Genomic DNA, 13,075 nt, shown 5'->3' with positions numbered 1-13,075 from the left:
GATGAGGATCCTTCCCTCAAAAGCTCCAATATCCCACTTGGAATTCATCTCTCTCAACTCAACCCAGCATCTGAGGCCTTCCTCAGGAGGAAGTGAGTTGTTTGGCAAAGCCTCCCCGAGGAGCTCTGGAAGAACAGAACCACACAGGGCTGAGAGTGTCTGCAGAGTTTATTGCTGCCCCCCTTAGTAGAGGCGCTGGGGTTTCCCCATGGTGCTCTTGATGTACAGAGCTCGCACGTTCTGCCAGTTCTTCTTCAGCAGGGACACCAGGAAGTTGATGGCCAGGTGGATGTTGTAGACGAGCTCGTCCTCTGTCATCTTCACGTGACCCACGGCCACGGCCAGACAGAGCACCTGGGGACAGACACAGCTTTCACAGGCAAAGCCAAGGTGACACCAGCTGACATGGGTGTGTTGGGCTGTCCCATGCTCCGGGCACTGGGCAAGGCTTCCCCAGCACACCCAGAGGCTTTTCCACCTGGGTGCCACCCCTGACACCTGCAGAGGTGACTGGGTGAGGTGACAGCTGCCCCCAGAGATGGGACACCAGGAAGGACCTGTGGCACTCTGTGCAGAGCTGGCACTGAAGCACAGCTCGGGGTTACCCTGCTCTGCCAAGCCCAACCAGCTTCACTTTCTGCCTCTGGGGCCAGCCCCCAGCCCCTCTCTCTGCGCTGTGACAAAGGCCAAGCCTCCTCCTGCCCGACCTCCCTGAGCAGCCTGGAAGTCAACGCTCCCCAAGGCTGGAGGCAGAAGGATTTATGAGTGAGCGGACAAGCCAAGTGTCAGGACATCATCAGCTCAGCTATTTTAAATGCTCAAGCATCTGCAAACCCTCAAATCTGCTGTGTCCCCAGGAGTCACACTTGCCCCAGTGACACAGGGTAAGGATGCCTGAACAGGGTTATTTTGGTTTGAGAGTCAGCTCACCCATGACAGTGAGAGCAGATCCCCACAGAGCTGCTCCCAAGTTCACTTGGATGGAGTCAAGTCCCAATCTCACCCCCAGCCTGCCTGGGACACGCCTGGCCAGGTCCCACCCCATGAGCAGCACTCCCATGCTGGGAGCAGCATCAGTTACACTGCTTTGTGCTCAGCACTGAAACATCCCATCATCTCCTCGTCATCTGCTTCAAGATCCATCAACCACGGTTAAATTACTCCTCCTTTCTGCCTGCCCAGGGAACACTCCAGGTACCATCTCCCCTTGCTGGAGGAAAGCAGTCACAGCAGAAGGGACACTCGAGGGACACTACAGCTCAACCCAGAGACGGCAGACACACAGAACAAGCCCCAAGCCCACAACCAAAGCCATGCTTTACCTTCTTCATCTGAAACTTGATGGTCGATTTGACCTCATCCACCTTGGCCACCAGGTTCTCATTGTGGGTGAGCAGAGAAGGGAATTTCCCAGCTTTGTTCAGGCCTGGGCCCAGGATTCGAGGAATCTGCTTGATCAAGGACTCGGAAGCCAGGAAGGCATCGTACTTCTTAGCTGCAAGGAGACAACCAGGGAGCTCAGGACAGACTCTACTCCCAGGGAGGGACTGAGCTGAGAACATGCAGCTCCTCCCTACAGACAATTCCAACACTCCCTGGGTCCCACCTGAAATGGAACTGGTTTTGCCAACAATCTTTGAGGAATGACTGTCACAGCAGCCAGGTCCCAGCTACACTCAACACAGTGACTCCAAGTAACAGCTTGCTCCCTGAAGGAATTGTCCCCTTTGCTGAGCCCCAGGTGACACCAAGCTCTGCCACAGCCTGTGCACACCAGGATGAGTGAGACACAAGATCATCTAGGAGAGGCTTAGCCAACAACCACAGTCATTTCCTAACAGCACAGAGTTCCATGGCACACTATGGATTGAGGGGCAAGTCCCTGTCTGCCTGGAGAATGTACCAGAGGGACTCAGGAGTTCCCAGAGAGGGAAGAATTTTCTCTCTGACCAAAAGAAAATGACTGCATTTCATTCTGTACACACAAGAACTGCAGGACTAAAGCACACTCTTGCTTCTGGCGTTTCTCAGCTTTTGCTGCCCTCCAGCTCCCCGACCAGGAAATTGAGAGACACAGCAAAGGGTGAAACTGTTGACAAGGACATTTTCTGTCTCTCCCTTCCTTGGACAACCAGCCCCATTCCTGCAGTACTGACCTGTCAGACCTGCACTGGAAACAGCCCAGCAACTCTTCTGAGCAGTTTCTGGGCAGATTTTGGTACTGGGGCAGACACTGCTCAGCTTTTCAGCTTTGCAACTAACCATGACATGGAAATCTGAGCATAAGGAAAAGCCTTACTGACACTCACCCAGCTTCTTCACCAGCTTCTTGTTTTTGTTGAGCTTCTTCAGAGCTTCTATGTCCATGTGAGGGATGTCAACTGCTTTGGCCTCATCACAGTGCTGCTGGTCTCCCAGCAGACAGACTGAGAATTTGGGCCGTGGCGTCGACTTCAACCTGGGGAAGGAAGGAGGGAAGGAAGGTCCGAGTCAGTGACCGGCCAGCACCACCCACACGTCCACGGAGCCAGCACGGAGACACCTTACCACGGCACGGGGCATCCTGCACAGCCGCTCACCTGCCGTCCCCAGCAGGCCGGTGGGGACAGCCCGGGGGCTGCCGCACCTCCCCTCATGTTTTAAGACCCAGGGTGAGGGTCCGTCCAGCCGCTCCCACTGGGCCGGGGCGCGCTGGACTCCCCGAGCAGTTCGGCGCCGCGGCGGCCCCGAGCAGGGCCGGGCAGGGCCGAAGGCTGGGTAGGAGCGAGAGGATGGCGAACCTGACGGTACCGGAGAACCGCTTGTCCTTCTGCGGGTCATAGTTCTTGAGGCTGATCTGCAGCTCCACCGTCTCCACGAACCTGCGGGAGGCACCGGGTGAGGCCCGGCCGGGCACGGAGGGGGGAAGGCCGGGGGTGACACGTCCCGCTGTGTCCGCGGCTCTTACTTGCGCTTCTTGGCACGGCTGCCGTGCAGCACCTCCTTCACCGCCTCGTACAGGGTGTCCCGGGACACTTTGCTGCTGCGGGGGGAAACGGCAGAGCGGGCTCAGAGCCGGCCCCGCCCGGGACGCGGCCCCGAGCCCGCCCCGGTCCCCGCGCATTCCCCCCGCGATCGACCGCGTTGACCGCGCCCCGCCGGCGGCCCGGACGGCCCCGCGGCCCCCATCGGGCACGGATGGCGGCTGATGGGGCGGATGGCGGGGGATGGCGCGAATCAGACGGCGGGCCGGACGCACCTCATGGCTGCGGCTGCTCGGACCGAAAGGGCGGAAGTGTCTCCGGAGAGGTATAAATAGTGCCGAGATCTCGCGATACACAGGCGCGCGGCCCGGCGCCGTATTGGGGGCGGCGGGGAGCGGCACCCTGAGGGCGCCATGCTGGGAGCGGCGGGGAGAAGTGTGGCGAGCCTCCCCAGGCTGCCCTTGGCGTCCGCATCTCCTCCCTTGCTAAATAAACAACAGGGATCTCGGGTCTCGGACCACCAGGACAGGAGTTACTACATCGCTTCACAGCGTATCCCAAGAGCCCCGGGCTGGCCTCAGCAGGCAGCGGGAAGGAGAAGGGGGCGCGTGATGAGCTGCCCGGACAGGCTGGGCGCGGGCGGCAGCGCTGCCTATCCCCGACACGGGGCAGGTACCGCTGAGAGCCCCGGCCGGGCACAGCGCGGCCTTCTGGCTTCAGTGTTGGCACTGCGCATGCGTCGCCGGCTGCGCTCCCGCGCATTGGCCGCCCGGCGGCGCGCTCTGCCCGGCGGGGCCCGGCCCGCCCCGGAACCTGTATAAGGGGCGAGGGCAGCTGCGCGCGGGCGGGAGCGCTGCCGCTATGCGGGTTGCGGGGTGCGCGGTACGCGGGGCTGGGCGCGGTGCACGTCGGGCCGGCGGCGGACCCGGGCCCGGCGGGTAGCTCAGGTCGGTGTGGCGGACGGGGGGCGGCGATGGCGGCCGGGCCCGGGAGCCGCCTCAGCCCCCGGGGACCGCGCGGGGGGAGCCCCCCCGTGCCCCCGCCACACACGGGCGCTGCCCTCCCCTCCCCGCTGCCCTCGCAGCCCGTACCGCAGTTTCCCCGGTCTCTAGTGGGGACAGCGGTGTGAGGGCCGCCGCAGCAGCGCACAGGAGCCGCAGCCGGGTGCGCGGAGCGCGGGGCGACGCGGCACCGAGCGGCCACCGAGCCGGGCTGCGCCCCGAGTGGCGGCGGGGACGGACGGGGCGGTTTGCCTCGTTCCTGGAAATCAAACGATCAAATATTCGGCTGTCTCAGAGGTCGCTCTTGAAGAACGCGCTGTAGTTCCTTTGAAAGATAACCTATCAGCAGAGAGTCTCTTTAGCAAAATGTTCTTATGGGGGTGTGGAGGCTTTAGCATCATTTATTTAGAGCTTGAAATTCTATCCCTCTGTAGGCTGGGAATTAGGAAAGGGAGGAGAGAAGGACGATGCTTCCAGGGATAAAGCTCATCACCCTACCCCTGTCTCCTGTAGCACAGGACATGCTCAGCCTGTAGGTTCAGGTTTTAAAATACTTGGAAACCCTGCAGATCATTTGGAGGATGGGAAGGGCTCTTATGTGAAATTTGTACTGTCTCTAAGAGTCTGTCAGTTCACTGGCATGATAAGCTTTATTTCATACTTGGCTGTGGAACAGATTGTTATCCCTGCCTGCCTTTAGCATGGGAATGATGCAGCGTTGTCCATCTTAACCCTTCATTACCTCAAAAGTCTTTTGAGGCCATTCAAGCCTTTCCTAGTGTGCCAAAGTGGAGAAACTAAAGGAAGATGAGGAACCAAGAGGAGAAATTTAAATGGAACTGTTCTTTTTACTTAAGGTTCGCAGCAAAGACGACAACCCCGTGTCCCACAGGCCCCCAGCTCTGGGCCCCAGTGCTCCCGGGCAGGATCCATGCGTGGGGAGTCGGGGCAGGATGGAGAGCCTGGGGCTGCCAGCAGTGACCCTTGGGGATGCCACCATGGCCTACCTGCAGCAGGCTGGCAGAGGTAACACAGCCTGGGGCTGCCAGGGCTCAGAGTCTCTTCCTGGCTCTGAAATTAAAGTCAGACTCACCAAAAGTGCCCCTCACAGCATGGGAGATGCCACACGTGCATGGCTATTTCACACGGGCAGCTGGTTGGTGACTGTTGGATTTGCACTGAAGTCTGATGTAAAGTAAAATACAAATCAAACATGCCTCTGGTTTGGAAATGGAGCTGTGGAGATGGGAGAGCTGTTGCTGTAGAAAATGAAGGTGCTGTTCAGACTAGAAAAACCCAGGGTTGCTGTGGACAGGGAGCTGATGCTGTGGCCTGCAGGGCTCTGCTCCACCAAAACCTCCCCTGAGCTGAGCAGGTGGTTTTGCTTCACTGGTGTACACAGGGTTTGGTTCACAGCAGTGCTTTTCTCTCTCAGAGAGGTGCTGAATTCCACACCTGCCCTTCCTGTGGTGCTTGTGAGGTGCCCGCTGCTCCCGGGAAGAGGAGCACGCTGTTTCCCAGCCTGCAGAACAGGATGGAGGAGTTGTGCAGCTCCGTGTCCTGGGGGTTGCTCTCCTGCTTTATTTTCTGTGCAAACTCACTGCAAGTTTATTACACATGTGGAGCTGGACTATCTTGGAACCACCAGGTTGTGTGACCCCCCTCTCAAACCTTATGCTCCAGGTGAAACCTACCTGAATTCTCTCTGTTCAGTGGGATGGAGCAATGTTCTCTCTGCATCAAATCATTGGGTAACTGAGTCAGTATTACAGGTTTGCACAGAGTCAGGCTTTGGCAGAGTTCAGTCTCTACAGCCCAACACCGGCAGCACTTTAGGCCCCTCTAGGTGCTGTAATTGTTTCCTAACAGTTGATCCTCTGCCAAAGTAGTAGATAAATCTCCAGGCACTGATGCTGCTCAGCACACCCAGTTGATTTTTTTTCTTCCAGCACAAGTTATTGCTTTCTCTGTGCTCTGTCTTTCTTTTCCTTGGCATGAGGAGCTGTGAGGGGCAGCTCCTCAACAGGTGATGCCTGAGGGTCTTTGTCATGTGTTCTGTCTAGAAAAGGGGCAATGCCTTTTTTGGGACATGAAGTGCCTCTGTGGGGGGAAAGCTGATCCATAACAGCTTAAAAGTGACAATTTCTCCATTCTGTGGGACTGTGGGAGGCACGTGGGACAGAGGGACTGGGCTCAGCAGCTGATGGCATGTTTTAACTGTTCCAGGTGAAAAGCTGATTGAAGGGCAAGTCATTGAACTTGAAGATGGGACCACAGCTTTTATCCATCAGGTGACAGTCCAGAAAGGTGAGGAACACACATTCCTCTCTTTGTGTTTGGAAGGGCACTGCAGATGTGGCTGCAGCTCTCAGTGCTCCAGCATTTGGGCTGCTCCGTCAGTTCCAGCTCTCAAAAGTCCATATGAGCACAAGGTTTCTATTGGGGTTTTCTTTCTTGTGGTTTTGAGGCTGAGCAAACAAGGACATTTCCTGCAAAGTTTTTAGCATTCTGATGAGAAGGTGAATTTGCTGGAGGTAGAGACAAATGTTTAAGAGTCCTTTCACCTGTGGGCTCTCCCTGTTGTGATACCTCAAGTCCAGTGAGCGGTGTGCTGTGTTGGTACAGCCAACAGAGCTTGTTCCATGTGGGAGGAGCTGGGCAGGAATTTCCTCTGAACTGTGAGATGATGTATTACTTCTGGAATAGGTGTTGGTGGGGGTGTCATGTGGGGATTCTTGGGAACAATCCCACCTTGATCACTGACCCATCAGCCAATGTCATCTCTGAAATTAGGTAACATTAGTCTGAGAGGTGTTGGGGATCCAGTTCATGTGGCAGGCACCAGAGTGGCATGGAGGAATCATCCCTGGCCATGCTAAGTTGCAAAAGGGCAGGTAGAAAGAGCTCTGTTACTTTGGGCAGTCCTTTCTTGATGCTCCCAAGCTCCTTGTATGCCACCTCCCTCTTCTATTCTCCAAAAGCTGCTTGAGATCGATGTTTTATAGCTGGCTGTGCCCCTTTCCCCTCTTCATCCTCTTCCCTGCTGTGGGATGTTTGTGTTCTCCTTCACACACCCCTGTCCCAGAGCCATCCTTCTTGTCTGGGATATAATTCAGTATTTTGACACTGCATTACTGCTTTGAGTGAAGGAAGAGGCAAATCTGTGCACGAAGCCTTGAAAACCTCATCGTTCACATCAGAAAGGCTGAAATGGTGTCAAAACCCACAGCTGCGGTTACCTTTCAGGGCAAGCAGGCAGCCCTGTGTCCTCTCCTGCCTGGCAGCCTGAACTGCCACAGTGTTCCCCATCCTGAGTCCTCCAGGAAGGGGTGTGGATGTATTTCTTTTCTTTTAGAGGCTGTGGCTTTTGAAGATGGGCAGCCAGTGGTGCTGGAGGATGGCGGCATGGCCTTCATAAATGGCACAGCTAAAGGTAAAGCGCTCCCTGCTCTTTATCCTAGCTGGAGAGGAGCTGCTGAAATGTCTCAGATTTCCAGGCCTGGGAAGCTGAAGCTCCTTTTTTTTCTGCCTGGCACTGAGCTTTTTTTCAGCTCTTTAGCTGAATGTTTCCTGTCTGTTTGCAGAGAGTGACAAGCCCGGCACATTCCAGGCTGTCCAGCTAGAGGATGGCTCCACTGCCTACATCCACCATCCTGTCATCGTGGCACCTGGCAGCACCACCCTGGAAGTGCAGACAGAAACTGGGGAGGAGAAGATGCCTGGGAAGGAGGAAGATCCTGTCATCGTGGCACCTGGCAGCACCACCCTGGAAGTGCAGACAGAAACTGGGGAGGAGAAGCTGCCTGGGAAGGAGGAAGATGATGGCTTTGATGTGGACACCATTAGTGCATTGCAGCAGTGTGGCAGGAAGGTGAGGGCACAGCATCTCCTGGCCTGAGTTTGTGCTCTCCCTTCAGCAGCGCTTGTGTGCATCTGTCTGTCAGCAGCACCAGCTTTGAGAGAAGCAGCTGGGCAGGGCTCCAGTGTGAGTGCCACTGCTGAGGGGTGCCTGGCACTTGGGGACACAGAACGGGGCTGTTTGGTCCCCTGGAGGGCTGGGCCTGTCACCCTTAACCAGCTGCGGATTTGGGAAGGGAGGAGAGCTGCTGTGAGAGAGCCTTTGCTGTGTCAGCAGGGGCTAAGCCATGGCCACTGTCCCCATGGTGACAAAGGCCTCAAAACCAAAACAGCTTCAGATCCTGATGTGCTGTCACTGCAGTGTCCCACCTCAGTATCCCTGGTCCTGCCTTTTTGTCCTGTGCCCATGGTGCTGTGGAGCAGGGGTTGCCAGGAGGGGGCTGGCAGTGCTGAGCTGGCACAGACCTTCCTGCTGTGGCAGGTCCAGCCCCTGCTCTCTGGGGAAGGGTGGGGTGGCACTGTGGCTGTCACTGCCTTCCTGCTGCACAAACAGTGCCTGTGCTTCGCCACTCACAGGGGTCTGACAAGGAAGAGGAGGAAGTGACAGACACCTGCCATGTGAAGAGTGAGGACTCCAGCAACATCCCTTCCCAGGTCTGAATATTCAGTGACTGGAACTAGGCCGAACTCCTCTTTGCTAGCAATTATAAAAGCGCTGTGGCTTCTCTGCCGAGTTAGCAAATACTAACTGCACGTATTTCAAGTGAGCTGAGAAAAGGGAGTTTCGTGTCTGAGAAGCCCCAGTGAGGTGGGAGGGGGAAATGCAGGTTCCTAGAGCCCTGTCCCCTGGGCTTCACCATGTGGGTACAAGCTGGTTTGTAGGAACGTGTCTTTGGAGGATAACTTCAGGAATGCATATGTATGGTGAGGAGGGAAATATTTGTGTGGGCTTGGTGAAGCTGTGGTGGCTTGCTGGATTGATTCCAGTTCTTGTCTCAGCAGGATTTGCAGGAGGAGGTGGTGGTGCAAGACCAGAGGACGGGGCAGCAGGTCGGCAGCAGAGCTTTCCGCTGTGGGTACACAGGCTGTGGCCGCCTCTACACCACTGCCCACCACCTCAAGGTAAAGCAGGTGACATGGCAGTGTATAGGCCAGGCCAGTCCCAGCTTACTCTGCCAGAGCAGAATGCTCCATTCTGTGCAGCTGAGTTACATGCTGAGCTCCCCAAGAGACCCAGATGTGTCAGTTGGCCAAGGTGAAATCCAACAGGGAACTTCTGATTCTTTCCACTGGCATTTCTCCACAGTTTTCCTTCTTCCTTGCCTTGGATCTCATTTTGGGGACCTGTTCTTTCTTTTCCAGGTACATGAACGTGTTCACACGGGTGACCGGCCATACACATGTGACTTCCCAAGCTGTGGGAAAGCATTTTCTACAGGTAACAGTTTCTGTTTTGTGCAGATTTCATTTTCTGTCCAACCCAGCCCCTGCTGAGCTTCAGTCCTAACTCTGGTGCAGTAGAGCACAATATCCAGAGTATCTAAAGCAAGGGAATCATAGCACAGGAGCCTGCTGGGGCTTCATGGATTGTGGGCAGATAATGGTGGAAGCAAGGTTGGAAGTGATGCTGGGGTTGGTTATTTCTTCCCCTTCAAGCTTTGCAGACACAACACAGACTAAGGGGTGGTACTCAGCTTGTCATGGTGTTTCCTTCTCATTACAAAATTAGTTGTGGTCTCTGTCCTGGACAGGGTACGGGCTGAAGAGTCACATGAGAACACACACAGGTGAGAAACCCTACAAGTGTCCAGAAGACCTGTGTAGCAAAGCCTTCAAAACCTCTGGGGATCTGCAGAAACACATCCGTACGCACACAGGTGAGCAGCACGGGGAAGGAGCTGCACAGGGGCCAACCCAGTGAAAAGGTCTCCACTCCAGGAGGCTGAGTGGTGGCAGATCTCACCCACATCTCTCTGTCCATGCAGGTGAGCGCCCCTTCAAGTGCCCCTTCGTGGGCTGTGGCCGCTCCTTCTCCACGTCCAACATCCGCAAGGTTCACATCCGGACGCACACGGGCGAGCGGCCCTACATGTGTGCAGAGCCTGGCTGTGGCAGGGACTTCACCAGTGCCACCAACTACAAGAACCACATGAGAATCCACACAGGTAGGAGGGAGCCAGCAGCAGGGAGATTGGTGGGGCTGGAATGGGCATTTCCAGGCTGAACAGCACAGGGGTGGCCAGGAATTTGGAAGAAATAGTGGGAATTGCTTTATTGGAATCCCTCCCCAGAGCGTGAGGAGGGTGAAGGTCATCTCTGTGGCCTCTCCCTAGGGGAGAAGCCGTACCTGTGCACCGTGCCGGGCTGTGGGAAGCGCTTCACGGAGTACTCCAGCCTCTACAAGCACCACGTGGTGCACACGCACTGCAAGCCCTACACGTGCAGCAGCTGTGGCAAGACCTACCGCCAGGCCTCCACCCTGGCCATGCACAAACGCAGCAGCCACGGCGAGCTGGAGGCCACCGAGGAGAGCGAGCAGGCCCTCTACGAGCGGCAGCAGCGGCTGGAGGGTGAGTGGCCACACCCCCATCAAGGTGTGGCAAAGGGGAGGGAGGTGACAGCAAGAGCAGCCATGCCCCTCTCAGCCTCAGGTATGTGCCCTGGCCTCCTGCCTCCCCATCAAATCCAGATCTGTTGGAAGGTCCTTGCTGTAAGTCACAGGTTGGGAACAGGCCCCTGCCCGTTCTGTGGCACAGGGAGAGGTAAAGGCCATTCTTCCCAGGCCGTCACTGGGCTGGTGTCATCGTGGTCTCGTGCTCTTCTGTGCTGGCCCTTGAGGCCACAGGAAGGTCCAGAGGCATGTGCTTTCACACTCTGATAATGCTGCTCCTCCCTTTGATCCAGCTGCTGCAGCTGCTGACAGGGGCTCTCCACTGAAGAGTCAGCATATTGCTTTCCTGTCGGAGATGGAAGAAGATGAAGAGGAAGATTCTGTGCCTACACAAGTCTCACTTATCTCTCAGGATGGGACAGAGCAGGTATGGACATGGATGTCAGGGACAGCAGTTATTTTCTGAAGTGAGATTCTGCCTCTACTCAGCTGTGGTGTTCTTTGCAAGGTCTTTTTCCAGCATTTTTTCAGACCTTGGACCTTCCTGGGCTCTTCCTGCCCTGAGGGTTCCCTCTTACAGCCTCACCCACTGCTGCAGTGTTGGTCTGGGAGGTCTCTGGTCCCAGTGCCCCTCCTTGCTGATGGGGTCTCTGGGTGTTTGTGTGGTCACTGGCAAGCCCTTGGCTCCCTGCAGCTCCCCAGCTCTGCTGACCCAGGCTGGATTTGGAGATGTTTTGTCATCACTTGTATACAGCAGTGCTTTTCTTGTACTTCCCTCCACCAGCTGCCCCTGTGCTGACTGGAAAAAACTTCCTTCAGTGGCACGGGACAAAGGAAACAGCTGCCACCAGTGACCTGTTTCCTCTTAGCCTGAGATGCTCCAGCTGCTGCAATGCACAAAGCTGTCCCCATCCAGGCTTGAGACAAAAAGCTGAATGGGGAGATGTAGATCGGGGAGGGCTGAAGACCCAAGGTCTGAATTCTCTGTCACCTGTTTTATCTCTGCCCTCAGTTTTATTCATGGCCCTGGGCAAAGTCCTTGGAGTTCTCTGTGCCTTGAGTCTTGCACAGAGACTGTTTCCTCCTTGCCCAGGCTGATGCGTTGCTAAACTCAGGAGTTGCCTAAGACTCCCTGAGCATCAGCTGTCAGCCCCAGGTCAGTCTGTGTCAGGAAGAGCTGCAGGCCCTGGGCAGTGCTGTCGGTGTGGTGGCGCAGAGCAGAGCCCTCGCTGTGCCCGAGGGGGAGCTGGGTGGTGACACCGGGGCCGTGACTGCGGCCAGCACTGATGGCACCGAGGTGCGGGGGGCACAAACAAAGCTGGGACCGTCCCTGCTTCCTCTGCTAGAAAAGAACTGCATTTTCTTTGAAAATGTGATCATCTGAACTTTTCCCAGGTGACCCTAGTTGCTCCTGGGCCAGTGGTGTCAGAGGAATCGGACATCGCCCTGCTCTGTCATCAACAGGTGTCATTGCTGGCCACCTCCCATGGCACCTACCTTGCTGTGCAGGTACCATATGGCTCTTGCCACCTTCCCCTTTACTCCCTGGCCACCTGCTGCCTCCAGCACTTGCCCTCTGGCCCTGCTGCATCGCTGCTTGCTCCTTGATTCCCAGATGCTCTGTGTGCAGAGGACAGCAGGGACGTCCTCTTAGGATTGCAGAATGCTCCTTTGTAAACAGCCTTTCTGCCCCTCTGCTTCGCACCTGTGTCCCCCCTGTGTCACCCCCCTGTCCTGCTGAGAGCCACCCTGAGCTGCCTTTTGGGGCTTCAGCACTTGTTCTCTCTCTCCCCCTTCCCTCCCCCAGCTGGAAGAGCAGCAGAGCCTGGAGGAAGCCCTCAGCATGGCCGCAGCAGTCATCCACTACGAGCCAGTGCCCCCTGCCACAGCCCTGCCTGAGAAGGGCAGCTGAGGCCAGCAGAGCCGCCGGGGCAGGGGCAGCCCCAGCCTGTCATGTGCAGGGCAGGGACAGTGTCTGTGCCAGTGCCAGCGTGTGCCCTGTGCCACCCAGGACACTGCTGGGGCAGTGTGGGGCTGCTGGGGTGACCCTGTGTGAGGGGCTCTTCCCTCCAGGGAGGGAGGGCAAATACACTGCTGCCTGCTCTGGGCTCTGAGCAGCAGCCCCCTTTTGAGGGGCATTTCCTGTCCCCTCCCTCTAGGAATGGTCCAACAGCTCCCTTTCCTTGCCCACACCTCCAGCTCAGGGCCAAGAGGACAACACATGGACAGAAGCAATAAAAGGCCCTTCAGAGCAAGCCCAGGCTGTCCTGAGCTGGGTGTGGAGGGTGACCAGGTCCTGCCATCTCTTTGTCACGTTCCTTTCTCAAGCAAGGCTTCCCTGGCAGATCCCTTGGCTATGGAGCAGAGCTGCCAGCACTTGCCAGGAGCTGAGCTACACCCGGTTATAAATGCTGAGTTGAAATTAAAAAAAAAAAACAAAACTGTTTTTGAAAGGACTCCCCTTCTCTTTGATGGAAGCTGGGAGGGGGTTAGGGTGGATGGATGTTGATGTTTGGCAGCTCTAAGAATTAAGGACATTGAGGAGATTTGTGGAATTGACCAAACGTGTCCTGCCAAGGCAGCAGCTGTCCCAGAGGAGGGCTGGGAGCGGGGTGAGCTGTGCCCTGTGCCCTTCAGCGTGA

General features: G+C 56.5%; 2 protein-coding genes across 6 annotated transcripts; one reads left to right on the top strand and one right to left on the bottom strand.

The window, feature by feature from the left end:
- Positions 1-150: 150 nt before the first annotated feature.
- Positions 151-3,276, bottom strand: RPL10A (ribosomal protein L10a). The gene is made up of 6 exons (XM_040085335.1): positions 3,239-3,276; positions 2,948-3,022; positions 2,781-2,861; positions 2,310-2,458; positions 1,323-1,495; positions 151-354 (listed from the first exon to the last, which is right to left on the bottom strand). Exons 1-6 carry the CDS (start codon positions 3,241-3,243, stop codon positions 184-186), a joined length of 654 nt encoding a protein of 217 aa, XP_039941269.1. The 5' UTR covers positions 3,244-3,276; the 3' UTR covers positions 151-183.
- On the top strand, positions 3,269-12,874 carry ZNF76 (zinc finger protein 76). Of its 5 annotated transcripts, none has more exons than XM_058423424.1 (15): positions 3,269-3,288; positions 4,822-4,990; positions 6,191-6,271; positions 7,320-7,397; positions 7,549-7,835; positions 8,399-8,476; positions 8,825-8,944; positions 9,185-9,260; positions 9,574-9,699; positions 9,808-9,987; positions 10,156-10,392; positions 10,727-10,860; positions 11,590-11,739; positions 11,829-11,942; positions 12,241-12,874. In XM_058423424.1, the coding sequence occupies exons 2-15, from the start codon at positions 4,918-4,920 to the stop codon at positions 12,343-12,345; spliced, it is 1,839 nt and encodes a 612-aa protein (XP_058279407.1). In that variant the 5' UTR covers positions 3,269-3,288; positions 4,822-4,917; the 3' UTR covers positions 12,346-12,874. The 5 variants fall into 5 exon arrangements, with proteins under 5 accessions (XP_058279407.1, XP_058279405.1, XP_058279406.1 ...); XM_058423423.1 differs by lacking the exons at positions 3,269-3,288; positions 11,590-11,739 and adding exons at positions 3,819-3,838; positions 4,399-4,496; XM_058423422.1 differs by lacking the exon at positions 11,590-11,739 and having other exon boundaries at positions 3,270-3,288; positions 8,825-8,872.
- Positions 12,875-13,075: the final 201 nt, after the last annotated feature.

Source organism: Hirundo rustica, chromosome 24 (genome assembly GCF_015227805.2).
Source record: "Hirundo rustica isolate bHirRus1 chromosome 24, bHirRus1.pri.v3, whole genome shotgun sequence".
Classification (NCBI taxonomy): domain Eukaryota; kingdom Metazoa; phylum Chordata; class Aves; order Passeriformes; family Hirundinidae; genus Hirundo; species Hirundo rustica.
This window is presented reverse-complemented; position numbering and strand designations above follow the sequence as displayed.

Bases quoted from the DNA above. Each gene is read 5' to 3' on its own strand.
- RPL10A (XM_040085335.1), bottom strand. The intron at 2,862-2,947 runs GTAAGAGCCGCG...TGCCTCCCGCAG, and splicing joins AGCCGTGCCAAGAAGCGCAA to GTTCGTGGAGACGGTGGAGC. The intron at 355-1,322 runs GTAAAGCATGGC...GTCTGTCCCCAG, and splicing joins TCAAGTTTCAGATGAAGAAG to GTGCTCTGTCTGGCCGTGGC.
- ZNF76 (XM_058423424.1), top strand. From the start codon at position 4,918: ATGGAGAGCCTGGGGCTGCCAGCAGTGACCCTTGGGGATGCCACCATG. The intron at 4,991-6,190 runs GTAACACAGCCT...TAACTGTTCCAG, and splicing joins CCTGCAGCAGGCTGGCAGAG to GTGAAAAGCTGATTGAAGGG. The intron at 10,393-10,726 runs GTGAGTGGCCAC...CCTTTGATCCAG, and splicing joins GCGGCAGCAGCGGCTGGAGG to CTGCTGCAGCTGCTGACAGG.